We start from the raw sequence: 27,523 nt of genomic DNA, 5'->3' as shown, positions 1-27,523 counted from the left end.
ACTTATTGAATCTTCATACTTTTTATTTCTTTTTTATTTTTGGATATCTTATTATATTTGTCCATTTTAAATAAAGAAAGAAATAAATGTAGCTGTATAAATATGTATGTCGAAGATCTATGAAGATCTCGGAATATTGCACTTTGATATCTTTATAAAGCGATAAGATGACTCATGTGAATTTTTACATGAACCAATCGTAGCGCCACAAATCAGCACGTCATTTCCGTGGAAGAAATGAATTTAGAGCGATTACACGTAACTTTATGAATGATTCGCTAATTAAAAACAGTTCAATATTATCTATTTATATTTAATTATTAGTATTTAATACTGAATCATATAGATGATAACAACGCATTATTTTTTTTTACAGCAGAATCGTATCTGTTTGATTTATATTTCACGTAAAAATGAGAAAAGAATCAATATAGTATTTAATTCTACTTAAAATAAATATTCTAAAAATTTAATATAATTCATCACATATTACCATAATGAAATAATTATTTATTATATCTAATCAATGTGTCAATAGTTAAATAGAATAATAATATAATAATAAATAATAGTTAAAAAAGTACAGAACAACAAATATGTTCTCGAATAATCAACGATTGCATAGACAGGAAATACGCGCCTCAAATGTGTCTCGACGCGCGTAACGTGTCACAAGGCATTCGTTCACATTTCACGGAAATTTCCTCTCGACCCCACATTCCAGAAATGCGCTTTATTTAAATATTAGGTAAAGAAAGGCCGGGCACCGCCGAGCGAACATGTCCCTTTCTTTTTTTTTCTCATTTTCGCAAAACGAATTTTAGAACGAAAAACGGTCAGTGGCTCCGGAGGAAGCGGTTTCTCCTGGTCAGCATTCCCACGCACGTCGGTCTCGTGTGCCTGCTAGCGAAAGAAATTTGTGTTTCCGACGAGTCTCGGCGGAGTAAAACACCGCTTTGCTCCGGATCGCGACGCGGTCGATGTCCGTCCCCCTCTCGCCGAGGTATTCGCGGCACACCCGGTCGTCGTCCAGTACGTGGTACCAGTCGAGCCGGCGCCCGAATACGCTCGACCGAGGCGCTGCGACAGCCGTTGGTGACGGATGCTGTAGCGAGTCCCGGTCGCGAGGTGTTATCGCGGCGCCGCATGGCGCGATAAAAATTTCACGTCGGAGACACCGGAGACACCACTGTGCCTGACTGACATTCGACGACGAATGGACGCGGCGCGCCGCGTCCGCTGCGACACCGACACTTAGCGGGACTCTCTCCGCTCGTGGGACGTGTGACTCTCGTGACTCCGGACGACACACGTCCTCGTCGTCGTCATCGTCGCCGTCGTGCTGCAACCGCTCGGTAGGCGCGATGGCGAACACCGGGGTGTTGCCGTTTGTGCGAGGCGTGGACTTTAGCAGCAATGATTTCAGCGTAAGTATCGCCAAGGGTTTCCATGGAGGTTAACCTCACTAGAGAACCATGCGAGAAAATCTTCGAGACGTGCGCTCGATTATTGTTTACGATTATTTTTCGTACATTTATTTTGTAATTTTGTCAACGCATAATAGGAATATTTTTATTAAACGTCACGTAGACTTTTACTCTAGTGCAAAAAAGGATTAGCTGAATGACATGTCACTCGACTTGATTCTGATAAGATTTAGGATTAGGTCGTATAAGTGGTAGCTAGCTGTAGTAAAGGCTGTTTCTGAATATTTCTAGGATGGCAAATTTCCTGAATCTGTGCGTCTCATGACTGGCATACAATGGCTGAAATTAGACAAAACAAATTTGATGGAGATCCCAGAGGAGATGGGCAAGTTGTTGAAACTGGTAAAGCAATATTTGAAAAATTGTATAACACATTCATTTGCATATAAAAAATGTTTTCTACAGTTGTTTGCACAAATTTTCATAAAAAAAGATTTGCTATATTATTTAAATGGCTAGAATTGTGTATTAATGCCTTTAATCATCCAGGAACATTTATCACTTGTCAAAAACAAGCTGGAGCGTTTATATGGAGAATTGACAGAATTGAGTTGTCTCAGGACGCTGAACATAAGGCATAATAATATCAAATCCAGTGGTATCCCGGCAGAGCTATTTCATTTAGAGGAACTGACAACTTTAGATTTAAGTCATAACAATTTGAAGGAGGTACCTGAAGGCCTAGAAAGAGCACGTTCCTTGCTCAATCTTAATTTAAGCCATAACCAGTATGTATTGACAACTAAATGCATGTTATTACCATGGAAAAATTAGCGAAAAGTTTTAACAATATATTATTGTTTCAGTATCGAAACCATACCAAATACATTGTTCATCCACTTGACAGATTTATTGTTCTTGGATCTTAGTCACAACAAACTAGAAACAGTGCCACCTCAAACTCGACGTTTGGCCAATCTACAGACTTTAAATCTGAATCATAATCCCTTAGGTCATTTTCAATTAAGGTAAGAAATATTTTCTTTTACCAATTCTTAGAATATATATATATATAATATAATATATATATATATATATATATATATTTTTTTTTTTTTTTTTTTTAAGAAGTTTCTGTATTTCTCTCAAATTGTTTCAGACAATTGCCATCTTTAATGAATTTAACAACGTTACAAATGCGGGACACACAACGAACATTGAATAATATACCTTCTAGTCTAGAAACGCTAACTAATTTGCAAGAACTTGATTTATCGCAGAATAATTTGCCCCGAGTGCCTGACGCGCTTTATTCCTTGTCGAATTTGCGTCGTTTAAATCTGAGTGACAATCAGATAATGGAATTATCAACAGCAATCGGTAAATACATTGAATTCTTAAAATCTTATTCATATAGTTTATGCACAGACTAACAAGAACACATGTTTTATAGAATTGTGGACGAGATTGGAGACTCTGAACGTGTCGCGAAATAAATTAAGTGCAATACCAGCTGCTCTGTGTAAAATTTACACATTAAGAAGATTGTATTTAAACGATAACGAATTAGATTTTGACGGAATACCTTCTGGAATAGGAAAATTATCGTCTTTGCAGGTTTTCTCTGCCGCTAATAATCATTTAGAAATGATACCAGAAGGATTATGCAGGTATGCTATCATTTATTTCTTATATTGTTTTAGGGAGAATAAAATCTTTTTAATATTACAAAATAAAATGTATATGTTTTTTAGATGTGGCTCATTAAAACAATTAATATTAACGTCAAATCGATTGATTACTGTGCCGGATGCCATCCATCTTCTTACTGATTTAGAACAATTGGATTTACGAGACAATCCAAATTTAGTGATGCCCCCAAAACCTACAGAAGTGCAAAGAGGATCGGGCATCGAATTTTACAATATTGACTTCTCATTGCAGCATCAATTACGTCTTGCAGGTGCTAACGTACCAGCTCCAGTTCAAACTGCCAGTACGTAATATACCATCAGATATGATCAAATAAATAGAAAGATCTGAATACTTTTTGTAAACATATATTTTTGATTACAGATAGTAAAGATCCAATTGCACGTAAAATGAGATTAAGAAGAAGGAGAGATCAGGAAGAGGCTGACCAAGATCAGGCCAAAATTCTTAAAGTATGTTATCATTTTACTAGTACAATATTTGTAAAGAAATTTATAATTATGATTGTGCTTTCAGGGCATGAAAGATATAGCGAAAGAGAAGAACAAAGATAAGGAATGCGAAGAATCAAAAGCAGAATCTTTGAAGTGAGATGAATCTAATTTTTCAAATAAACATTACATTTGTTTACTGACGATTTTTGTTATATTTATCATTAATCACGATTAATTTTTTAGACCCAAGCGTTGGGATGAAGCTTTAGAAAAGCCACCGCTGGATTATTCCGAGTTTTTCGACGAGGATGCGGGTCAAATACCTGGTTTGTCAGTTTGGGAGATAGAGAACTTTCTGCCGAACGAAATTGAGGAGGTGGCGCATGGCAAGTTTTATGAGGGCGATTGTTACATCATCTTGAAAACCGGGATAGACGAAGGTGGATCGTTGACCTGGGCGATCTATTTCTGGATCGGAGAAAAGGCGACAGTATGTATACTTTTGAACTAAGGCAATAGAAAAAGGCTATGATTGAACGTTGTAAGATCGCATAGATCATCACGTGCATGAATGATGAATGATTAATCAACTTGCAATTTATTCTCGCAGTTAGATAAAAGAGCCTGTGCAGCGATTCACGCCGTAAATCTAAGGAACTATTTAGGTGCACAATGTCGGACAATCAGAGAAGAACAGGGGGACGAATCGGATGAATTTCTGATGCTGTTTGATTCAGGTATCACTTACATTGAAGGTGGTCGCACGTCGTCCGGTTTTTACACAGTGGAGGACACAGTAAGCATTTAATTCTTTATTATAATTAAATTTTTGAAGGGAGAGTTTAAGTCACGTCAAGGTAATAACTTTTTTCCAGCCAGCAATTACTCGTTTATATAGAGTGCACGCGGCAGGTGCTTCTATACATTTGGAACCAGTTCCAGTCTGTATCGAATCTCTGGATCCCGGTTACGTATTTGTTCTCGACACGGGGAATAAAATATTCATGTGGTACGGAAAGAAAGCGAAGAGCACATTAAAGTCGAAAGCACGACTGATGGCGGAGAAAATTAATAAGAACGAACGGAAAAATAAAGCCGAGATTCTAACAGAAGTTATGAATACCGAATCTGAGGATTTCCTGTTGCATTTAGGTGTAGAAGAGCACGAACAGAAAAATCTGCAAATTGCTGTAAGCTTCCTTTTTACACATAGTAACAGTAAATATAATTGTATTATCTATATAAGTATCAAATTTCATTTAATTCATTTTAATGTATTTAATAATTATTTCAATTTTATATTATAACAATTTTACTTTTGTTTTTGTAACAGGAACACGTGGATCCAAATTTTGTGCCTCTCATACCCAGATTGTATCAAGTCCAACTCGGAATGGGGTATCTTGAACTACCACAGGTTGAGGTTCCTCATGGAAAATTAACCAATACCTTGCTAAATAATCGCAATGTGTATATATTAGATTGTTATTTAGATGTATATGTTTGGTAAGTGTAAAGAGTATGCTTAAATAGTTTTTAATTTTTAAATTTGTACATTGACTAAATTAATTATGCATATTTATGATTATAGGTTTGGTAAAAAATCAACGAGATTAGTACGCGCCGCTGCTGTGAAGCTATCTCAAGAATTGTTTAATATGATAGAAAGGCCAGATTATGCGATGGTAACGAGATTGCAAGAGGGTACTGAATCACAGGTATAAATATACTTCTTTAACTCAATTTTTATGAATTTTTAAGACATTGTATGAGCCTCTTTCATTGAAAAATATTTGTTTTGCATTTTATATAGATTTTTAAGTCTAAATTTACTGGATGGGACGAAGTAATTGCCGTGGACTTTACTAGGACGGCTGAATCAGTCGCTAAAACTGGAGCAGATCTCACTAAATGGGCTAAGCAACAGGAAACAAAAGTACATTTAAATTTTATAATAATGACATATTTGCTATATTATGTTATTTCTATTTATAAAAAATAATGTTCCGTTATTTCAGGCGGACTTGGCTGCTTTATTCATGCCGCGGCAACCATTGATGTCGCCTACCGAAGCGAATCAACTTATGACTGAGTGGAATGATGATTTGGAGGGAATGGAAGCGTTGGTGCTAGAGGGAAAGAAATTTGTACGCTTACCGGAGGAGGAATTAGGACATTTTTATAGTGCAGATTGTTACGTTTTCTTATGTCGATATTGGATGGTATGTAATACATATCGTATTTCTATCGACATAAAGCTAAACGATAATTACTATTTTGCTTTTGATTAAATTAGCCACTGGATATAACGGAGAATGAAGATGGTGAGGAACAATACGAAGACGATTATCAGTGTACAGTATATTTCTGGCAAGGCAGAGATGCAGGAAACATGGGATGGCTGACGTTTACGTTTAGGTAAAAAATCATAGATATATTTATAGATATATTATCCATCATCAGTTGATATCAAGTAAATCATATCTATTTTTATTTCAGTCTGCAAAAGAAATTTAAATCATTGTTCGGAGAAAATCTGGAGGTTGTGAGGACACATCAGCAACAAGAAAATCTAAAGTTCATGAGTTACTTTAAACGCAAATTCATCATTCATCAAGGCAAACGCAAGCAGCCGAAGGTTGCAGGTAGTAACAAAGTGGAGTTTTATCATCTACGAAGTAATGGCAGTGCCTTATGTACTCGGCTCATTCAAATACCAGCGGATTCGACGTTATTGAATTCTGCTTTTTGGTGAGACACATTATGTTAATTATGCGCGATTATATTCCGTAATACACACATAATCTCTTTATTTATAGTTATCTCTTAAATGTGCCATTTAATAATTCCGACGAAGGAACCGGTATTGTGTACGCATGGATTGGGTCGAAGGCTGATCCCGACGACGCTCGTCTGATCGCAGAAGTAGCGGAGGAAATGTTTAATAATGTAAGTGTTATAAATGTATTATGCTAAGATTTTAAAGAACTCGAGTTTTTTTAAATTTGAAATAAATCACAAATATAATTCTTTTTTGCTGCTAAGAAATAGAATATTTTTTTATCGTATAGATGAAAAAAATGTTTTTGTCTTTTGTTGATAATAAATTATTGGTACAGCCGTGGATAAGTTTGCAAGTATTAAACGAGGGCGAGGAACCAGACAACTTCTTCTGGGTGGCGCTTGGAGGAAAGAAACCATATGACACTGATGCAGAGTACATGAATTACACAAGACTATTTAGATGTTCCAATGAAAAGGGATACTTTACAATCAGCGAGAAATGCACTGACTTTTGCCAAGTAAATTTTTAATATAAAAAAATGTTCCGGTATTAATAACAGGCTTTCGGTATATCACTAGAAATCTCTTCAGATTTTTTGTAGTAAAAAAATAATGCATTTTTTTACAGGATGACTTGGCAGATGACGACATAATGATTCTCGATAATGGAGAACAAGTATTTCTCTGGCTAGGTACTCGCTGCTCGGAAGTCGAAATCAAACTGGCCTATAAATCAGCTCAGGTGAATTATAAATTGAACTGTCATAATTTTTATTAAACTGTTACAAATATTTTGCACCAAAATAAGTTATAAAGTGATGTAAAACGTTGGTTAACATTTTTTTCCAGGTGTATATTCAACATTTGCGCGTGAAGCAACCCGACAAACCTCGTAAGTTATTTTTAACTGCCAAAGGTAAGGAATCCAAAAGATTCATGAAGTGTTTTCACGGCTGGGGTTCACACAAAAGACCACCGCAATAAAATCGAGTCAGTGTTCGCTACGCTTACCAGAGTTAGTTTTATACGCAGACAGGGTATGACACAAAAGCAACATTCTTATGTAGATTCGTAATGCGTCGCAATTCTCGTTTTTATTCGCATTTCACATGCCGACCAAACGGAAGTCAATCCATCGCAATAATCCGTGTATCCTCGATGCGAATGATTGATCTAGATCAGGAAACGCAATAATTGTTCACTAAACAACGAATTTAACTAGTAAAGTTTACATTTTCGCGTTTGCTTCTTTGCTTTCAACTTACTGAATAATTTTTCACCAACTGCTTTCTTGAATATTATATGCATCAGTTCGCTTGGTATACGTAATTTAATCCAGATTTCTATTCGCTACGGGCACTTTTTCAACTCAGTCTCATTTCTGAACCAGATGCAAGTACAAAGAGTCTTTTCTCTCTTATTTCCATTATCGAGTCTAGCAAGATTCTCTCTGTGATGCGATTCTCTCCATTTTACACTATGAGATTCGTTTACTGTTATTATAATCCATACTCTGTGTATCCAACGAGACTTATTTATTTATTTATTCACATATATTTCCGTATTTATGAACTTTCGTACAGACTAGACTATGTATCGTGTTTTTATTTCTTGCAAGTTTACGTTTCAGATATAATGTGATAGACATTTTTAAAAATTATTCGATGAATTGTGATATAAATGTTTATCGTCGAATTGTAACGTTAAAAAAGCATTTTCTTTTTTTTTATCTTTTATAGAGAAATCAATTCTTCTGTAAGAAGATAGATAAATCATTTGTACAGTCCTGAAAGAGTTAAAATAGAATTTTTCCACAAGTTTTCTAGATTTGCACTTTACTTCTAGCAAATACTATCGAAATTGTCAATTCTAAGCAGATTATTGGAAATTGCATTTGGAAATTTATGAATATTAAAGACTGAAAAGATATGTGTAATTATAATCGCACATCTGATAATTAACACCGCCCGATTGTACAGATGCCATAATGAGCGTTTTTGTATTACTTACACTGTATTTAACACAATTTATTTATAGATATAATATATACATAGATTTATAAATACATAGATTTTGTAAAACTTTTACTTAACTTTCAACAATTGTATAAATAAATATTTCTATGATAATTTACATAATCTCAGGTATTGAAGCGTAAGTAAGGTACCTAAGTAGTTTAAGCGAAGAGACCTCTCTTCCTCTGTTAACGCGAATTCATGCAATTACTGGTCTTGCGTCACACTTGCGACATCAACTTGAATCTGAAAACAAGCCAAATGACATTCTAAACATTCTTCTACTGAGTAAAAATTTGTTAACAAAAATCAAAACCTAAAATTGTAATTAATTCAAGTTTGGAATTATAAGTATCAGCAATCATGTTAAAATTGATATTAATCAAAATGTACTATATAGATATAATTAACAGATTGTTTCAAAAAAACTATTGTCTCTTTTTTTAACACAAGCATATATTTTTATTATATATAAGACAAACTTTTTAATTCATTAATTATTAATCGCATTATGTATAAATACAACTTTGTTTTGTAGAAACTGCATTTGTGCATAATATGATTGTTTCGTAATGACTGTAACATAAAAAAATTTATTATATATAAATTTTTTTCCATGTATGTATATATTTAAAAATTATGGCAGCAATATCTGTATAACCAACAGATAATTGTCATAAGATATCTTAGGAAAAATTACCTGAATTAGCATTAAGAGCACGTCTAACGTGCTGAGTATCTTCAATTCACAACGAGATGAAACCAGTTGGTTGCTAGTTATCGTCATCGTCATCGTCGTCGTCAGAAGGTACGAAGAGATCGTTCTCCTCCAGGAAGTTGGCCACGTTTTTGCTAATCGTAGCGCCAACCAGTAGGCCGAATATCACACTGCTGACGACACCCAGGAAACTGAAAGGTGTTCTCTTCGGTTCGGGCAGGATTGCTCCGGACGGCGTGGTAATTGTCGACCGGAGAATAGGCCTGGATATAACTTTTATCTCCCTGAAAAGGGTCCCTCCGCGAAACAACGACGTCACTTTGTGCAACATCCTTTTTTCCTCGAGGTTTTACTGCCCGGTTCGGTCAATCGCGCACTCCTTTCCCGGAACCGGTAGAATGAAGCAGAATTAGCGCATTCCCGACGAACAGTGACGAAACGTTATATTTGGTTATATTCAGCGCATTGACGTGATCAGCGCGATACTCGTTCCGGAATGCATGTAAAATTCCCTTTGAGTTTCATAATTTTCCCTAGCAGTTAACAATTTCGATTTCCAACTGTAAAATTTACAACTTTATTTAATTTCTCAAGTATTTTAATGAAACATATTACTTATATTAATTAAAAATCTTATATTTTACATAAATTATAATAATTTGCAAAAAATGGATAAAAAAAACAAAATAATTTTTTATTCTGTGGTTGGCAAATTTTAAATTTGTGGTTATTTTTTTATTTATAGCAAAACAGCGAAATATCTTTTTGTTACATTTTAAATGTTTATTAATAAATTAATATAAAAAAGTTTATATTAATCGATACTGATTTTGGGGATTTTATAGCCAGCCATGTGCACATTGACGGCACTGCACGTGTTTCGGAACCACGTCAACCACGTGGGAAAGACAGGTTCTCGGCGGCTCGGCAGAACTTGAAAGATGTATGTTTTACAGGGCAGCAGGTGATGAGGGTGGCTGCCAGTTCCAGAGTGAAAAGATCATGTTTTACGTGATAGGATTAGGTCTAGGCGATGCGAAGGACGTCACTGTCAAAGGACTCGAAATTATTAAAAGATGCAACCGCGTGTACCTGGAGTCCTACACCTCGGTCCTAACAGTACAGCAGGAATCCTTGGTTTGTATTGTGTTAACGCGTACTTAATTCACTTTCGCACAACGAAGTGTTTCATTGTGCGTCTCCAATTTAACAACATATTAGATGCATTTTTTATGTATCATATTCATCTTGGATTAGGAAGAATTCTATGGACGTCCCCTGATCGCAGCTGATCGCGAGCTAGTGGAGAGTGGCGCGGATGAGATACTTCCGAGGAATGAGGACGAAGATGTTGCTTTTCTGGTTGTAGGAGATCCCTTTGGAGCTACCACACACACAGATTTAGTTCTGCGTGCGAAGGAGAAAGCTATACAGGTAGATGTGACAACAACTTTTACTAGAAGCATTATTTCTGAGAAGTATTAGGATTGTTTTTTATTTTTATATGTATTTAATAAAGATTATTTAAAAATATTTTTTTCCGCTCAGGTGAAAGTCATACACAATTCATCAATACTAACTGCAGTTGGTTGCTGTGGTTTGCAACTTTATTCATATGGAGAAATTGTTTCGATTCCATACTGGACCGACACTTGGCGACCTGATAGCTTTTACGAGAAGATAGCTTCCAACAGGCAGAGAGGGCTGCACACACTCTGTCTTTTAGATATCAAAATTAAGGAGCCTACTCTAGAAAGTATCACAAAGAAGAAAAAGGAGTATATGCCTCCAAGATTTATGAGCGTCAATGAGGCTGCCAGTCAACTGATAACAATACTTGACAATAAAATTCAGGATGAAGGCCATAAAGATTTAGGTTGGTGGCAATAAGTAATTTTATTAGAATGCTATAATGATTGTGTAATAGTTATACACACTCAAATCACATAATAAAAAAATATAGTAATAGCGATTTCATATAATAATTACAAATAATAATAATAATAATTAAAAAATTCGAAAATAATAAATAATTTAAATAAATAATTTGCTATATAATTATTGATGTATTTATATTTTGTTTTTTTATTTAACAGCGTTTACGCGACAAAGTTTGGCGGTAGGTTTAGCGCGCGTGGGCTGCGAAGACCAGCACATTGTCGCTTGTCCTCTGCAAGATATGATGCATGCAGATTTGGGATCACCACTGCATTGCCTCGTTATACCAGCTGAAAAACTCCATCCCCTTGAAATAGAATTTCTGACGCAGTTTGCTCTCGACAAGAATCAATTCAAAGAAATGATGCAATAAGCATGACCTTTTTTTTATTTAATGAAGAATAATGTGAGTTATTTTGTACAGTGATTTTGAAAAATTAAATTAATTATATCAAATTATTAAATGATGTATTTGTTCTAAGATAATTTGTGCAAGATATAATAGAAACTTGTATTTTTTTTTATTACTGATTACTCTTAATAGAAATTTGTTGACTCTTCTGTTTTATTTTTTTGTTAGAAATTTAGATTATTTATCTTTTATATGTATATCTTTCTCAGAAACAATTGTTAATTATAGATTTCCATCATTCTTTAATGCAATTCTTTGGTACCTTTGATATTTTTGCAAGTTTCATAAATCTGAAATCCATAATAGAGTTCCCAAGTTGCATAAAATTTGCATAAGCACTGTCATGGTATTATTAAATGTTCGATATTTCCGTGTAACGGGTGACCAATTACAATTGAACCATATTGTTAGATAGGATTGTCACGGGAAGGCGGACAGAAAGATTGGCGACCGTGCGCACCATGTTTACTTGGTACCGCATTATTATTCCATTCGCTTTGGCCCGGTTCCATATTCTAAGCAGTGTATAATTCCGCGGCAGGAGTCACGTGGCCGTGCGTCAGGGCAAACTAATCAATGGACAAGCATCGACCACTGCGCGCCGACGAGGCTGGTGTCGGCGATTCAGTTCTGCCACGGGGGTGCACTGGCTCGGTACTGGCAACCCTCCTCTATGTATCATTCTCTCCTGCAGCAGGTATATCCAGTTTTTAGGACGCAGAAAAGACAACGATATATCCACGTTTAATGCTTCAATTTACGTTCGCATTTTGGCAGGTACACGGAATAGTACGAGCACCATTATCTTGCGTTGCACCTTGATACGCACACGTACACGCATATTGTAACTCACTGTAATTGTCTCTGCAAAAAGAAATATACGCCACAATTAATTGTAATATGTTTCTTGCAATCATTGTACCCCTGCACCCAGTTAGTTTGAGGATATATATATGGAGTATATCTTCGCATGAAAGTATAATTAAATACACTTGTTTATTATATTGAATATAGCTAAAGCACTGGATTGTGAATAGAAAAATCAATTTGAAGAGAAAAATGCATATTCGTGAATATTCTATTGGAAAATTACTTCTGTCGAAGCTAGTTGTCTTTTACAAAGGAAGTATGATTTGGAGCTTTGCGAACAAATGTACACACAAGACTTATTTCTTTTACAATAAGAGCAGAAATTTCTAAAGCTTTGACGAATAAATTTAGAAATAATGCACAATGCCAATAATTCCTTTTTACACATTCCAAAATTTGCAATTTGTATTTTTCTAAATTTTTCTGCTCAGAGTATTCTGCTAGAAAATTAAGATTTTTTGAACAAAAGCCGAAATCTTTGAAAGCTTTGAGAATACTTTGAATACTTTCTCAATTGTTAGAAGATTAAGTACTGTAGTAATTTTTTTTTTGTAATCACGCAAGTTTGAAAATAATTTTAATTTTTTTTAAACGTCTAGACAATGCAAGAATTATACTGGAAAAGTTCCCTGAAAAAAAGAAGAAGCTGTATTCTGCGATGCGTCGATGTAATATGTCGTGATGAAAGGAATATGCTACCGGTAGCGAAATTCTACGTATAGATAAAAAATTATTGAAAGTATTATGAGATATAGTAAAGTGGTACGATAAAGTGGTACGATGCTAAGCCCGACCCCTCCGATCGATCGTCCCAGTCTGCGTCCTGGCACAGGATACCTCATCGCACCGCGGGTGCCCCACGGACTTGCGACCGTCGTTGAAAGTCTCACGAGGGAGGTTCTGCGTCATCGTCCTGAGGACATATATGTCTTTGCAGCCCACCACTTTGAAAAGTTACTAAAGTTGCGGGAGGATTATCATGCCGAAGAATTCAGCGATCGCGAGTTTAATCATGAATTCGGTCGCGACTTTAATCTGTGGCCCACCAAGGAGACCCGAAATGTCTGGAAAACTTCGAACGGTGGATTATCCTTGGAGAGGGAGATTGAAATCTTCGAGAGGCGCGAGCATGTGCTCGCTGATGCGGAGGAGAGCCAAGAGGATGTTTCCACCGACAGAGAAACTAGAAAAGCATCGAGGCAGACGTGCTCAAAAGGTCCTGCGACTATGAAGAAAACCTCGAAGAAATCCAAAGACAATGAGACAACGTCGGACGCTCGCGCGACGAGAATTATCTCGCAGATGACCGCTCTTCACGGTCCTGGCAAGAATATTCAGACCAAAGATATCAAGCAGGAACTCAGAAAGAACAAACTGAGCGGCGAGAAGTCAAAAACTGATAGTATGGAAAAAGGGATTCGAGGCGACAGGCGATCTAAGACGAAGGTTTCCAAGACGGATAAAAGTCTTACAGAGGAGGTCGAACGTACCACGACGACGGCAACGACGACGAGTTCGAGTAGAACCTCTGCACGGAGACTGCTGAAGAAGGTGCGTCGGATCGAGACCGAGTCCGAGACTGAGACGGAACATGAAGTCGCGACCAAGACACTGGATAATGGGTATATAATGATTTTGTCACTATATTTTCTTTCGAATTATTTATCGTGATTATTTGTAATTATTTAGTAGATATTACAATTTTGATAAATTGTGTATAAATAAGAGGTTTGATCTGAATTTTCTTTTTTTAAATATCACAGACACGTGAAATCGGGTGTTAAAAATGGCGGTTCGAGTCGCGAAGCGATCACTCGGACCGGAAGCAGGGAGAGAAGACCGGAAGCACGACTCTCCGAACATTCCTCTGAGAGGAAAGTATCGTCGAGAGCTCTCAGCATGGATCGCATCAGGGCGTACGTGTTACGCAAATTCGCGAGCACTGCGAGCCTAGAGGTACTGCGATCGCCTACGTATGTAGAGCAGGTGCAGGAGGTGATTGATCGCGCGGCACCGATCATCAAGGAGAAGCTGGAAGAGATCGGAAAGCCGAAGGGGAAGCGTTCGAAATCGGTCGACCTCGCCTGGAATGGGGAATTATTTTATCGACACTTTCGAGAGGAAAGGAGACACAACGAAGAAAAAAGCGAAGAAGAAAGACAAAAAAGTGGGCTGGAGCGGAAGACCGATATTGTGAAGAAAGAGAAGATGGAATGTTCTTTCAGAAAGGATGAAGCGATTCTCTCGGAGAGAGAAGAGAAGAAATCGAGGAGACGCAGCGCGGGATCGGGCAAGAGATCTAGAAGACGCGAGAGTGGTGACTTCGGAGTCGTCGATCAAGTCGACGACAACTCGAAGCATAATAATAAATTAGAGCACGAATCCGGTGCGACACGCGATACTTTGGAAGCGAGACTGACCGCTACGCAAAACATTCTAGAAGATATCTCGAAGTCGACGTCCGAATTGGGCGGCACTCGCAAGAGCGATGCTATTGGAAGTGAGCTGTCGGAATCGGAGATCTCTGATCACGTGAACGTCGTTTCCTTGCCAGTTGTGCGACCGCCGTCCTCCAGAAACTCCAGGAGCGCAACCAAGAACGGTTCGGACAGTCTGACGTTACCGCCCATCTCACCGGAAGCTCCAAAATCTACGAAGAAGAAGGATGAGCTATCCTTGCCTGTTCTGCCGACGGCAAACAACGGCAACCATTCTGCTAGGAAGCAGGAACAGGATATCTCAAAGGATGCGGAGGAGGCCTCGACGATGCATGACATTACGAGTGACATAGAAGACATAGCGATTCTTCCTGACAGTCACGAAGATACGATCGTAGATGCGAAGCAGGATTCTGGCAGAAATCATCAGGACTTGACATCGGACGTAAAACCCATTAATGAAGAAGAGCGTGAGAGAGATGAAAATGTAGACGGAATTTTTCGGGAAGATGTTCCGGCAAAACTCGATGAAAAAAGCGGAAGTCTCAAGGAATTTGAGGAATTGGAGGAATTTGAGGAATTGGAGGAATTTAAGGAATTGGAGGAATTTGAGGAATTGGAAGAAGAAAGGAGATCGGAGCAGGTCTTTAGGGACAGTTTAAACGTTACACCGGAAGTAGCGAATTTACCGCTAAAGTCAGGTTCACTAGAGCATGATGAAGACAAAATTAAACTTCAAGATGATAATGTGGATCCAGCACGAGAGAATACGTTTGATAGGCTGAAAGATAAATTGATTGAGATCGAGATGGCGGAACGCAGTATTGAGAAAGCGTTGGCTTGCCAACAGGTCGCGACGTGTGACATTGGCGAAATGACGAGCCAAGCGGAAAAGTCGGTGACTGACGGGAAGATAAATGAAGCAAGAGAACCGACTAATGAGGCGGAAGAGACGATGAGTGAGACACGAAAGTCGATAAACGCGGGAAAAATACCGATAAATAAAGACGATAATGAAAGGAAAAAGAACAATGAGGATGAAAAACGAAAATCAATCAATGGCATAGAGGAGGTAGAAGAAACAGGAATATCAAATAAAAGTAAAGATTTAAATGTTGAAGAAAAATTAACAAATAGAAAAATTGACAAAGCAGAAAAAATAGAAAGTGATATAAAAGAATCGACTAAAGTAACCAAAAATTCAGCAGATAAAAAAGAAATATCGGAAAATGGACTTAAAAAAATGAAAAGCGAAAATGAAACAAAACAATTAAAAAATAAAACAAAAGTATCAAAGAATGAAATAGAAAAGGCTACTGACGAAACACAGGGAATGAGGAATGACCACAACACAAGAGAACACGATAAAAGTACAAGACGAGAGATCGATAAATAAAACTGAAAAATCGATGAAGGAAAACTCGTCAAATAGTGTAGAAGAATTAGCAGTTAAGGTTCATGTAAAAAATTTGCAATCTATGAATTCAAAATCGTGTGACGGAAGTTCTCAGGTTACTGAACCAGTCGAAACAGACGGTGATAATACAACGACGTCGAAAGAGAAAGTTGAAAGTGCGGCGAATGAATTTTCCAATAGTACGACTTCCGGAAATACTACGATTAAGAGCAAAAGCTTGGATCTTCCAAATGAGAACGGCAAAACGCAGAAAGCGCGAAAAAAACGCGAAACCGAGAAGTTAACGTTGATAACGCCGCTCTCTTTAGAGCTCCCATACTCTTATGTTCTTAGCGAAGGTTCTCCTTGCGAAATCCCTGATTCCGTGACGACCGTGATCATCCCGGACAGGCCGTGTCTTTCTCCTGTTACTCTTGAAGACGAGAATTATCAGCTTGAAGCAATGAATCAAAAAAGGGAGTCAGTTACACGCTTCGATATGGCTAAAGAGAATAAGGACAAAAGACAGGAAAAGGATCAGCATGGATACAACATGGAAGTTTTTGGGGAATATATTCAACCAGCAACTCTTTTGCCCATCGATACTGATTTTGTGCGAAAGGAAAGTGTGAAAGGAATGAAACCAAGCCAGGACATAGTGATCGTTCATCAGGATTTGGACAAAATTAGGGAAGAAGGTGAAGAAGAGGATGAAAAAGTAGATGACAATCAAAAAGAGATAGAAGATCATCAGGGAAAGAAAAATGATAAAGAGGCAGTGAAAGAGGAAAAAATGAAAACGTTAGAAGACATCGTGGAGCACGAGGAGAATGACGAAACCAATGTAAAGATAATTGAATCCAAGAATGTTGAAGAGATTTCTTCTTCAGGCGGTTTTGAGGCTGAATCCTTGCCTGATGTCAAAGATTTAGTAACTGTTGATACTAGTTGGACAAACAAAGAAAAAGCAGATGTCGCGGTAGAATCCAAGAGTGCATTGGAGAATTCATCGGAAGAGAGTGGAAGTACGCAGGATACCCGTACGACCACGTCTAGCGATGTGAAGGAGAGCACCGCGAGCAACCGATCGATTGAGAGTCCAAGTCCGGGCGGACCAGTTGTACCAGAACTAAATCTGGACTCTCTTCAGGATAATACAGTGTCGTCTTTCAAGATGACGGCAAACGGAACAGAGAAAGAAGACAATGGTAGTCTTAGAGAGAGCGATGCCACGACTTCCTTGGTCGAGCCGTTGACTTCGGATGAGAGGTTAATAAATCGGCAGGCCATGACTGAGCACGAAGAAGAAATTGTCGCTGAGAAAGAGAAGGATCTGCAGTCAGAGGTTCCAGAAGCTGATCAATTGTATCGCGCTGAACACGCGGAGTACGAATGGTTGGAGAAGGATCCGTTATCTGTGGAAATTAACTTGGAAGACGAAGCGAAATCTCAAGAGAAATGTATTGATTTAAAGGCCTTATCGGAAGACGCTGTGCAAGTCGATCCGCTTTTGCAGGAGAAAGAGGAGGCAGAAGAGTTAGAAAGTGAAGAAGAGATCGCGAGAGAATTAATAGGCTTGCTGGATAAAGATATGCAACTTCGAGCTGAAGAAGATACTAAAAAAGAATCTAAAGAAAGCGAAGAATCCGAGAAAAGCAATATAGACGTAGACGATAAATCTGATCGGGCATTGTCAGCATCTATGCATTCAATATCAGTTGAACAAGGAGATAGAGAACATAAAGATTCTTTAGATAAAATAGATGAAATAGCAAAGATTGAAACGACTAGCGAATTATTAAGTAGCGTAGCAGATATTAGCCAAGATAACAAGGATAAAGATAGTGAGCTAGTAGATAAAGAAACTAGAAAAGTTGAACTCGAAACAGAAGAAGCGCATGCAGTGAATACGCAAATTGCACCTTTAGCACAATTTGAACAAGATGAATTATTAGAAGGAAATGGTAGATCCGAGACAGTTGAAAAAATTATTATTAAAAGTGAGCCTGATATTATTACTGCGGATATTCAGAAAGAATTTGAAGACAAAGAAACGAGTGTTGAGGAAGTTCTAAAGAATCAAAGCAGTGATGATAAGATTGAAGAACTGAATAAAAAACAGGAAGAAAATGAACAAGAAGAGTTGAAAATTCAGGAAAAATGCGAGCAAGAAAAATCATATAAGGAATGCGAGCAAGAAAAATTAGAGGTTCAAGAAAAAATCGAGCAAGAAAAATTAGAAATTCAAAGTGAAGATAATCAAGAAACCGTAAAGATAGAAGAAAAAATCATAGATGAAACAGTACCTGAAGAGATAACAAACTCGAGGAAAGACTCGGTGAATGAATCGATGAAAAACGATGAGGGGATTAAACCAAATAATGAATCCATCATTGATGTTGGGATAGGAGAAGACGAAGAAAATGAGAAGAAGAAGAAAAGTGAAGATCTTTCAGAGAAAATAGAAAGCGTCCACGGTCCAATCACAAGTGCAATATCGGAACAATCAACAGAAGACCATTCTCGTTTCGAATACTGGACCACGGGAACGAAATCGTCGACCGTGGAAACTGTAATCGAAGCTTTTGATTCCAATACGAGTACAGACGAGAAAATAGAAATTGTTGATGCATCAGAAGTCATCGCGGACGAATCACTTGTTCGGAAGAAAGACGATTTCCATTTAGCAGTTGTAAAAATTCAAGCTTGTGAGTACAATGCAGTGTTTTGATAAAATTACGTCGTGATCTTTAATTATGCTGCGTTGGCAGCGCAGATAACTGACCACCGACGTTCTTATCTTTTATTACGCTTAAATAATATAATAAAAATAGAAAGCAAAACAAGAAAGTTCAATTAAGTTCGCTGATATAAATAATATCGCAGTGTCAGTAATTTTGCTTAAATTAGAATGTGATACAATGTTATTTTCAAGACTCATGACGTAATTTAATGGATAATAAGTAATGAAGATTATTTTTTGAAGGTATCCGAGGATTTTTAGCGCGTCGCCGCATACGAAGAGATTTGAGCTCACAATTTGTTTCTAATAACGTTCCATCAATGCAGAAAACAGTTATGGTAAATATACTATAATAATCTCGATCAGTTTTCATAAACCAGGCTTTATCTCTAAAAAGAAATATACATCCTTATCTCCTAAAAAATATATAGTTACAGATTAATATTATCAAGGATAAAATAGTACAAATTTATATTTTAAAAACAATAAAAATAATAAAACGTTACATAAAAAAATAAAAATTATGTGCGACACTCACGTCGAATCTAATAAAATAAAATCTCTTATTAAATGTTGTTTCCAAATTTAATGGAATATGACAATTTTGCACGCGGCTATTCAATGTACGGAAACTGATCTTGGAATTGAGTCCATCAGTTTTCCTCTGTTTTGCCGAGCCGAACAGCTGGACGCAATATTTCGCACGCCACACCCGTCGGAAGTTTATTACGTAAAAGAGGAAGCAGCGGGTCACTGCTAAACGTCAGCGCTTTCATGATTGCAACAGGCGGTTTGGCAGAAATCGGCGGCTTGGCAGATAGACCCGAGTTTTCGTTCCTTAAAATAATTGTTTCTTAAATCAGGATTGACGTCCACGGTCTTACGTGTGTTGTTTTCGTTATATTTCCTTAAAAACTTCATATCCCAAAATAAAATTTATTTACGCTAAATAATTATTCATTATTTCTTTCAATTGAAAGTGCTTTTCTTCAAAAGTGATTAAAAAGTTGATTAATTGATTAACATACTTTTTTCTTAATATTAATAAAGACCACAATATAATCAAACTCCATAATTTATTAATGTTTAGAGCGATCGTCTGGTGGTACCACAAGACACTTCAAGTCTGCGAGAATCCAGACGTCTTCGACGAGAAGAAGCTCTGCGGAACACGACCCTCTCATTAGAGAACGCTTTCGCGGCGGGTCGGCTTCAACATACCGGCGAGTTTCACGATTCTGTTATACCGTTGCTTCCTTTTGATCTGGTGAATAATACTAAACTAGTCACTTCGGACGATTCTTCGGATGAAAAAGTTGATGTAGAAGAAGTTGATTCACCTGATATTGCAAAATCTAGCACCAACGAGAGTAATCCCGTGTAAGTAGTAACTCTTAAAAGAAGGGAAGAATGCATCTATTGCACTTTAAATATCAATTATCTGTTGCTAAACATTTTTAATTGAAATCACGTTTGCGCGACTATTTTTCACTATTTCTCATAGTCGCGACAGCGAAAATGGGGCGAGTTTTCACAAAGGCAATGCCTTTGTTGATCCCACCTTTCCGATCGTGATGCACCTGCTGACGGACGCGTCTCACAATCGCCACTTCACAGTCAGCCAAAATTCCCATTCCGACTTCAATGCAAATGTTGGAGGAGCGAAGCCCATGGAACCGACTGTTGACATCGTAATGCTGGGCTATCCAAGAAACGACGAAAATCAATATCTGAACTTCATAACCAGCGTCGAGGATCTGGGCTCCAATATGAATTCCTTGACTCTGGACGACGTGATGAAGAGCGCGAAGAACCCTGACGACCTTCATCCTTCGACGACTTCCGGCGACGGTAGCCTCAGGGAGCCCTTGGCCCTTCCGGGCTTTTCTCAGGGCGTCGTGATCGAGGAGGTGACCAGCTTAGATGAGCTCGTCACGTCGGAGTCAACGAAACCATCGACCGCGCCGAAGACCTCGCTGGATACAAATAGCTCGATGTCATCCGAGGAATGTGCTGTTGAGGAAGCAAAGAATGATTTAGGGATGTCACCGAGGACTACGGATGCATCTGAAGATCGGAAACAAGGAGCTGAAGGACAAGAGTCCAATCGCAACCCTGAGAACATCGGAGAGAGTGATTTACGTAGCGGGGATGCAAATAAAAGATCTAACGAGATTTCTGGCGACCATCGTGAACACGTGAAAGAAGAGAAGGACGATAAGACGTGAGTCATATATTCGTACGGGCTGATAGCGAAGTGGAGCAGGAGTTGAAAGCTCGCAACGATCGCAATGATCGATCAATTGGTTCCTACTTTAGGATTATCGTTTGAGTGCGAGACAATGATCGCTATATGATTTCATTGCACGTTAAAATATTTTTACGAGGGGCGCTTGCGTTTTTATATCATTGCGTTTTACATTAGTCTTAACTTGTAGGATCCAGAGTGCCTGTTTTTTGATTCGTTTATGTAGAAACAAATAGGTGATGCGAGAAGGGTACCTCTCAGGAATAGTACTCGTGTACACCCGCGAGACAAATCATGACACACATAGCGCTCATAGTCACTAGTTTATATACGAAGGAAATGCAACGCGATCTCTAGAGTCGCAATTTTACTAGGCGATACAGGCGAACAGTCTTTCCCCGCTTTTTGCATAGTTTAAAAATAAATTGTATATCTTTGTATATGCAAAGAACAGTAAATAAATTGCATATATAAGATAACTTAATTTGCCTTCTCACTTTAGAAAATCTAACACAAAAAATATTCAACAAATTTAAATCATTTAGCTACAATTAGTTGTAAGTTGCGGGCTAAGCATATTCTCGGTGATAAGATATTCGCGTCGTCTCTGCCGCATAATTACGGTTTATGAATTAATTGAAAATTAATTGCGAAACAAAGATCTTGAATTGGCATAAATAAAATCCGTTTAAATTCAATATTTATTAACATTTCTCATTTGGTTATCCAATTTCGATTTCGAAAATTGCACGAAAATGAAGGATAAAGAGACAATGTAGAAAAATTCCATCAGAATCGAGTTTCGTATTCTCCAAACGTGGTTAGCCACTAATTGCGTCTGTAATAATCTAAAAGCTCCGAAATCGGATCGACGATATTGTGCATTTAGATCACGCGGAATGCAAGCGGCTCGGCTATGGACCTTGGTACATATTTTTAGTTGCCTGCCACGATCTAAAGAGCGAAAGAGAGAAGAGTGGGAGAGAGAGAGAAGCGGATGGTGATCAGTATCGTGGTCGTCGCGAGCGTCCAGTGAGCGGGGATCCAAGGTAAGGGCACGACGTCGCGATGACGTCACCGAGCGTCGCGACGACGACGCTGTCATCGTCGTCGTTGTCGTCGTCGTCGTCGCCGCCGCCACTCGCCGCGATTCGCACGTAGGCATCACCGCGACCTGTCGCGGCAACCGTTTTCTTCCTTTCTTCCTCTCTCTCTTTCGTGGTGATCATCGTGTACCTCGTCGCTTCGGGAATCAATCACTGCTCGCCGATAGTCGCGAGCGATCCGCTGCCGCAGCTTCGTCACATATCGCCCCTGGTATCTCTGAGAGGTAAGCAAAGTCACAGTCGAGCGCGAGTGCAGTTGCGGGCTATGCAAACAGCTTTATTCGGAGAAACTTATCTGGCTCATATAACATTCATTCGGATCATCTTTCTTAATTCATACTACTTAAAGTTCCGTATGAATAAACAACTTGGTCTTCCGTCAATTCTTACGATCACGAGAGCGTCGTTCTTAATGAAAATTGAAAGTGATGAAACCGACTCCCTTTCAGAGAGCGTCTTCGATTTATTAATAGCGGATGTGTCTGTCATTTTAATGTCTATACTACATTAGAATTTGCAAACATTCCTCCTGGCTATTAATATTACTGCCGGTATATTGTATAGCGGATGAAGAGAGAAAGAGAAAGATATATCTATAATATTTTGTAGTTTTATAAAATTGTAACTTCAGAAGTTGCAAACATTATTTTTACATTTTTTAAAAAATTTGTATCAATTAGAGCGGCAATTAATTCAATCTTTCATAATAAAAAATAACATGTGCACTTTTTTGACTTGGAAAACGTCACCATGCAATTTTAATTACCAATTTTAATTAAACTGATATCAGATCGAATAATTTGAATTAATCTAAAGAGTAAAAGATGTAATAATATTAATTAGTAAATGCTATAAATATCGTTGATATAATTTATTAGAAGAAACGTTTCGTCGGACGCGAGATGCGCGATGGGGGAAACGCGTCGCGTTCTATCGCGCGAGATCTATGAGCGGGATCGTTATCGATGTCCGAGCCGGCCGATTGGACGACGCGTATCGTTCGAGAGAGTATATTTTCGTGATGATGAACATCGGTGAAGAGTTATGCGCGAATACGCCCGAGATCAAACGGCGGACGCAAACAAATTGGAATGTTTCTTGGCCGCACGCGCGCGCGGACTTTCGTCGACACTCTCGCGAGCATCAATCATCAATCAGCGTATATTGGCCTCAGGACGACGAATTTACTGTGACGCGCATGTCGACCGCACTCACGAGACCGAAATTAATGCTGTCCCGGGCGATGTATTACGAACACTTTGCGAGCTCCCCAATACAGCGTCCTCCCTTGACACTACGCGATCAATCAAGCCGCAAATGGAAGAATAAATGTCCGAACGATACTTAAACAAGTTTATTATATGGAGTCCTCTAAATTAAATCGCCTGTTTTATATTTCTCAATAAACGAGCTCGCTGTATCATCAGGAAACAGAAAGAAAATGAAAATTGTGTCATAAGAACGGAGTCTCATCATTTGATGCGTAAAATTTAATGCATGTAACATGGTGGCTTTTTGATAAATTCTGTGTTTTTCTTTACTTTATTATAAATAGATAATTTATACAAGGTAATAATAAAAATAATTGGATGGATATCAGAATGATACCCTAACTGCTCTTCGCTATGAAGACCTAAAAGATCCACGTTTTCTTTTATTTGATATGCTGAGGGTGGTCCGAAACGATGCTGAAACATTCAAGATCATTTTGGATTTAAAATAAAGCTATAGTAATTTTGAATAAAAGAAAAGACTTGCTCACCGAGTACTGCGCAAACATTCTCATTAGCCCTTTAGTTATTTATCCTTGACAATTTTAAGAGTTTAATATTATTTATTGAATAAAAAATATAAAAAAAGCAAGGTAACATTTTTCAAAATGTGATATGGATGTGTATTTGAAAAAGAAATAAAAATGTTTTGTTTAATGCACGGTTCAATAGCAGTTCGAATTAACCTTGAGCTGCATTCTCTCTTCAGTCTTCTCGTAAGGCGAATAAAAAAAATTCAGCGAACTCGCGTTTTTAGCTTTATTTAAAAGCTCGCGAAGGCCGTCCCGCGGCTATCAGGCGATCGGCGCTCACCCTCTGCCAACTTTGTACGAAATTAACCATCCTCGGATGCGTGAAATAAGACGCGAGGGCGATCGACGGTTCTCAGAACCGAACGGACCTCACTCGCAACGGCGGATTATCATCGCAGAACGCATGCGTGATAGATCCTTCGTCCGAAGCGAATAAACCGCGCTCGCCGAGTCGACGCGCGCCTCTTTGTCGCGCATCCGTTTACGCGTCAGTTTCCCATTTCGCTTTTGGCCAGAAGGACGCGTGATAAGGAGTTCGGAAGTGTGCGAAAAAGTGTTTTGTACTCAGTCTTCGTATCCTTTCCGCGAAATAAAATTTCCGCTCTGCGAGGAAATCGGGAGGATCGTCAGGTTCCGTGCGCTCTCTCATCGGATCGAGATTTAAAAATTATTGCTCGTCGATCCAAAATCCATCCAAGTGGATCTGTTATTATAATTATTATTTACCATTCGCAGATATCCAATTGCGATTGATACTGCAACTTTCTCAGACAATCCCTGAAATAATCGGGAGAGAACTGTGATTTTCTTCCCGAGGAGAATCAGAGAGAAAAAAGCCGCTTTTTCTTTCTGGTATCGACGATATTTATAGATGATCGAAAGTATCCTGAGGTGGATGTCTGTCCTATTTCCGCTGGCGGGATCATAAATAATCCGGAGGATTATCCCGCCTACAAAATACCTCGCTTCCGCCTTGAAATATATTTTTGAAAATATCTTGGGAATCTTTGTCTCTCTTTATTCAGTTTGCCGCTTAGAATACGATTCTGATAAATTGCCAGGGGGAACTCTCGAATATGCCTGTACTTTCGATCTTTACAAATAATCAGTAACAGAAGTAACTTGAAATATTTTACGCTCTTGGAATTGATTTTTGTAAATAAGCCAGAGGTACGCGAACCTCGCCACGATCTTCTTAAGTAATCCGGGGGAAAGCCGAGTTTCTACGAAGTTTCTCGACCTTCGTGAGACAATTTAGAGAACTCCGATCGGACGGACTTTAACGACCGAGACACGAAGCTTTGCGTGACCGGTTCAGAACTCCGTTCATGTCGCAGACCCCGAAGGAGGACGCCGACGCAATGAAGGCCAACACGGCGGCAACGAAGATCCAGGCCAACTTCCGTGGGTACCGCGTGCGTAAGCAGCTGAAGGAATTCACGCAACGTCGTCATCAGCAGCAGCCGAATCAGCAAGATCACCAGCGGGATCAGCTGCAGCAGGAACATACAGAGCCGAAGGAGCATCTGCTGAAGAGACAAAATACTCGAGAGGCGCTCGAGGAGAAGTCGGCGACAAAGATCCAGGCGGGCATTCGCGGCTTCCTAGTGCGGAAGAGGCAGCAGGCCGTTCAGGCCGCGGCGACGAGGATCCAGGCCGGCTTCCGTGGCTTCAGAACGCGAAAGTTGCTGAAGCAGAACGGCCAGTAGGCTTTGCCCCGCCGCCGGTCTCTTCCTGGCGTGACAGCCGACGTGGGACGTTGACGTGTGCAAGAGGTTCTCTTCGTTTATATCTCGTGATTGCGCTGACGTAAATTAAAACCTGTTACGAATATGGCCGTGCGTTTGCCGGGCTGAGTGGAACATGTGATAATTACTTCGATCTATATTTTCAATTTGTTCCTCTTCTATGCTCTAACACAATTATACTTGACTATCAAATATGTAATTTTTTTTTGTGAATCTGGAATGTAATCTTCTCTAACTTATATAGTGCTATAGTTAGATGAATATTGCAAAATTATTTTTAAATATACTTGAACACATGTTAACAAATGTTTTAATTTAACAATATAAAAAACACATATATCGCGTGCATGTGAATAGATACAATTTGAATTATCTACAATCTATTATTATATAATACACACATGTGAACGTGTATTGTACAATAATAGAAAAAAAAAAAATAAAGAAGTTAACGTTTTTCTAAGCTTGATAATTTTCTCAGCAAAAATAGGGGCAAAGAAAATTTTGTTATTTTTACTTGATTTGAAAGCCTAGCTTAATCTTGCTTCTGCGTGCTTTGAAATCATCACAAGACATTTGTGTGCCATAATGGGCGTTATCTAATATTTTCTTTTATTCTGGCATTGCGTGTACCGACGAGTAACATGATTTTTTTCACGAAATATAAAAGCATTATTTTCCGCTTCAGGCTCTATCTCTGAATAGCTCACGATGATCGTTACGATTGCGTGCTAATATTAATCGGCATTCATTAACTGCAGAAGGAAAATGTAAACAGCTGCAACATGTGTCTGCGACATCTCGTCGTTTAAAAGCGGTTTAAATATAACATCTCGTGCCCCGGAGCCCTTGACCCTTAAATTTCTCTTAGTACCGAATACTTTGGCACGTCTCTCGATCTTCTCCATATACTTGTTCTCATACTGTGTGTCGTTTGTTTTTTCAGCATTTTGCGGATTCCTCTGTGACTCGGACGAAACCCACGGTTGCATCGGAGGCGTGGAAGGAACGACAATTTCAATTAAGTTAATTACATTGTTCGACACACGTAGACTTTTGAGACACTTCTTTGGACTGTAACTTCATCAATCACGTCGATAACCATTTCGGGAATTAATCGATGATAATTAGCAAAACGTTATTTTATGGCAATACTTGTCACTGTTTTTACTCCCTTATTTCGATTTTTTCCATGATGACTTTCGTATGACAACGGTGGCAATAAATGATGATAATGAAGAAAGAAGCAATGATCAGAGACGTTGTAGTTTAAACGAAAGCGGTTGATATATAAATAAATAGACATACACAGAATAGAGATAGTTAAATGATTATACAAATCTCTTGATATTTCATACTTCTTGTTATATCATATAATTTTTTATGTAATTAATATAATTAATGCGTTGATTATGAAATCAATGAATTTGATTATAAATCGCAAATTAATATTGAAAATACTTCTGTAATTTCGTGAAATTCTATCGATAAACAAAACTTGCGTAATGACTAGCGTGTAAAGATGTACATATAATATATACTTTTTGCCGTTTTACTTGCGTATTTCACGACTGCACTTTGAGTTTTTGTGAATAATAAATTTTTAATCTTTATAACAATTACTTTTAGTAGTGGTATTTAATACATTGATATAATTAAAAAATGCCTACATCGAAATCCCATATTGGTAGTTGGTACTAAGTAAATTTCTTATTATTCAAAGTACATT

The 27,523-nt window shown here is 38.1% G+C and overlaps 5 protein-coding genes across 8 annotated transcripts; 4 read left to right on the top strand and 1 right to left on the bottom strand.

Annotated features, from left to right (window-relative positions):
• Window positions 1-674: 674 nt before the first annotated feature.
• Window positions 675-8,423, top strand: LOC105197791 (protein flightless-1). Its single transcript, XM_011164340.3, has 22 exons — window positions 675-1,427; window positions 1,719-1,829; window positions 1,977-2,215; window positions 2,294-2,455; window positions 2,587-2,807; window positions 2,881-3,097; window positions 3,182-3,423; window positions 3,504-3,592; window positions 3,657-3,727; window positions 3,818-4,064; window positions 4,185-4,370; window positions 4,450-4,764; window positions 4,908-5,080; window positions 5,166-5,292; window positions 5,388-5,510; window positions 5,593-5,796; window positions 5,871-5,992; window positions 6,074-6,325; window positions 6,394-6,523; window positions 6,694-6,876; window positions 6,987-7,100; window positions 7,208-8,423. The coding sequence occupies exons 1-22, from the start codon at window positions 1,365-1,367 to the stop codon at window positions 7,340-7,342; spliced, it is 3,726 nt and encodes a 1,241-aa protein (XP_011162642.2). The 5' UTR covers window positions 675-1,364; the 3' UTR covers window positions 7,343-8,423.
• On the bottom strand, window positions 8,365-9,566 carry LOC105197792 (essential MCU regulator, mitochondrial). Of its 2 annotated transcripts, none has more exons than XM_026131604.2 (2): window positions 9,074-9,566; window positions 8,365-8,949 (listed from the first exon to the last, which is right to left on the bottom strand). In XM_026131604.2, the coding sequence occupies exon 1, from the start codon at window positions 9,420-9,422 to the stop codon at window positions 9,147-9,149; it is 276 nt and encodes a 91-aa protein (XP_025987389.1). In that variant the 5' UTR covers window positions 9,423-9,566; the 3' UTR covers window positions 8,365-8,949; window positions 9,074-9,146. The 2 variants fall into 2 exon arrangements, 1 of the variants encoding a protein (XP_025987389.1); XR_850837.3 differs by having other exon boundaries at window positions 8,371-8,619; window positions 9,074-9,549.
• Window positions 9,567-9,949: 383 nt separating this feature from the next.
• On the top strand, window positions 9,950-11,496 carry LOC105197794 (diphthine methyl ester synthase). Of its 2 annotated transcripts, none has more exons than XM_011164343.3 (4): window positions 9,950-10,228; window positions 10,349-10,525; window positions 10,640-10,967; window positions 11,188-11,496. In XM_011164343.3, exons 1-4 carry the CDS (start codon window positions 10,037-10,039, stop codon window positions 11,400-11,402), a joined length of 912 nt encoding a protein of 303 aa, XP_011162645.1. In that variant the 5' UTR covers window positions 9,950-10,036; the 3' UTR covers window positions 11,403-11,496. The 2 variants fall into 2 exon arrangements, with proteins under 2 accessions (XP_011162645.1, XP_039310002.1); XM_039454068.1 differs by having other exon boundaries at window positions 10,025-10,228; window positions 10,353-10,525.
• A 582-nt stretch (window positions 11,497-12,078) lies between these two features.
• Window positions 12,079-21,620, top strand: LOC105197793 (trichohyalin). The gene is given in 7 exon segments (XM_011164341.3): window positions 12,079-12,218; window positions 12,911-13,933; window positions 14,075-16,091; window positions 16,093-18,853; window positions 19,132-19,226; window positions 19,979-20,268; window positions 20,393-21,620. Coding segments are annotated over 6 exon segments (6,729 nt in total). The 5' UTR covers window positions 12,079-12,218; window positions 12,911-13,091; the 3' UTR covers window positions 21,117-21,620.
• Window positions 21,621-22,150: 530 nt separating this feature from the next.
• On the top strand, window positions 22,151-27,513 carry LOC105197795 (abnormal spindle-like microcephaly-associated protein homolog). Of its 2 annotated transcripts, XM_011164346.3 has the most exons (3): window positions 22,151-22,466; window positions 25,384-25,821; window positions 26,741-27,513. In XM_011164346.3, the coding sequence occupies exon 2, from the start codon at window positions 25,408-25,410 to the stop codon at window positions 25,753-25,755; it is 348 nt and encodes a 115-aa protein (XP_011162648.1). In that variant the 5' UTR covers window positions 22,151-22,466; window positions 25,384-25,407; the 3' UTR covers window positions 25,756-25,821; window positions 26,741-27,513. The 2 variants fall into 2 exon arrangements, with proteins under 2 accessions (XP_011162648.1, XP_011162647.1); XM_011164345.3 differs by lacking the exon at window positions 22,151-22,466 and having other exon boundaries at window positions 24,406-25,821.
• The last annotated feature ends 10 nt before the right edge of the window (window positions 27,514-27,523 follow it).

This window comes from Solenopsis invicta, chromosome 10, assembly GCF_016802725.1.
Source record: "Solenopsis invicta isolate M01_SB chromosome 10, UNIL_Sinv_3.0, whole genome shotgun sequence".
Classification (NCBI taxonomy): domain Eukaryota; kingdom Metazoa; phylum Arthropoda; class Insecta; order Hymenoptera; family Formicidae; genus Solenopsis; species Solenopsis invicta.
The sequence above is the reverse complement of the archived record's forward strand: the minus strand, read 5'-3'. Positions and strand labels throughout refer to the sequence as shown.

What these genes read in the sequence shown, in the direction of transcription:
- LOC105197791 (XM_011164340.3), top strand. Translation starts at nt 1,365, where the DNA reads ATGGCGAACACCGGGGTGTTGCCGTTTGTGCGAGGCGTGGACTTTAGC. An exon ending in TATTTAGATGTATATGTTTG is followed by an intron (nt 5,081 to 5,165) that starts GTAAGTGTAAAG and finishes TTATGATTATAG; the next exon opens with GTTTGGTAAAAAATCAACGA. An exon ending in CTAAGCAACAGGAAACAAAA is followed by an intron (nt 5,511 to 5,592) that starts GTACATTTAAAT and finishes CCGTTATTTCAG; the next exon opens with GCGGACTTGGCTGCTTTATT.
- LOC105197792 (XM_026131604.2), bottom strand. Translation starts at nt 9,422, where the DNA reads ATGTTGCACAAAGTGACGTCGTTGTTTCGCGGAGGGACCCTTTTCAGG.
- LOC105197794 (XM_011164343.3), top strand. Translation starts at nt 10,037, where the DNA reads ATGTTTTACAGGGCAGCAGGTGATGAGGGTGGCTGCCAGTTCCAGAGT. An exon ending in CAGTACAGCAGGAATCCTTG is followed by an intron (nt 10,229 to 10,348) that starts GTTTGTATTGTG and finishes ATCTTGGATTAG; the next exon opens with GAAGAATTCTATGGACGTCC. An exon ending in TGAAGGCCATAAAGATTTAG is followed by an intron (nt 10,968 to 11,187) that starts GTTGGTGGCAAT and finishes TTTATTTAACAG; the next exon opens with CGTTTACGCGACAAAGTTTG.
- LOC105197795 (XM_011164345.3), top strand. Translation starts at nt 25,375, where the DNA reads ATGTCGCAGACCCCGAAGGAGGACGCCGACGCAATGAAGGCCAACACG.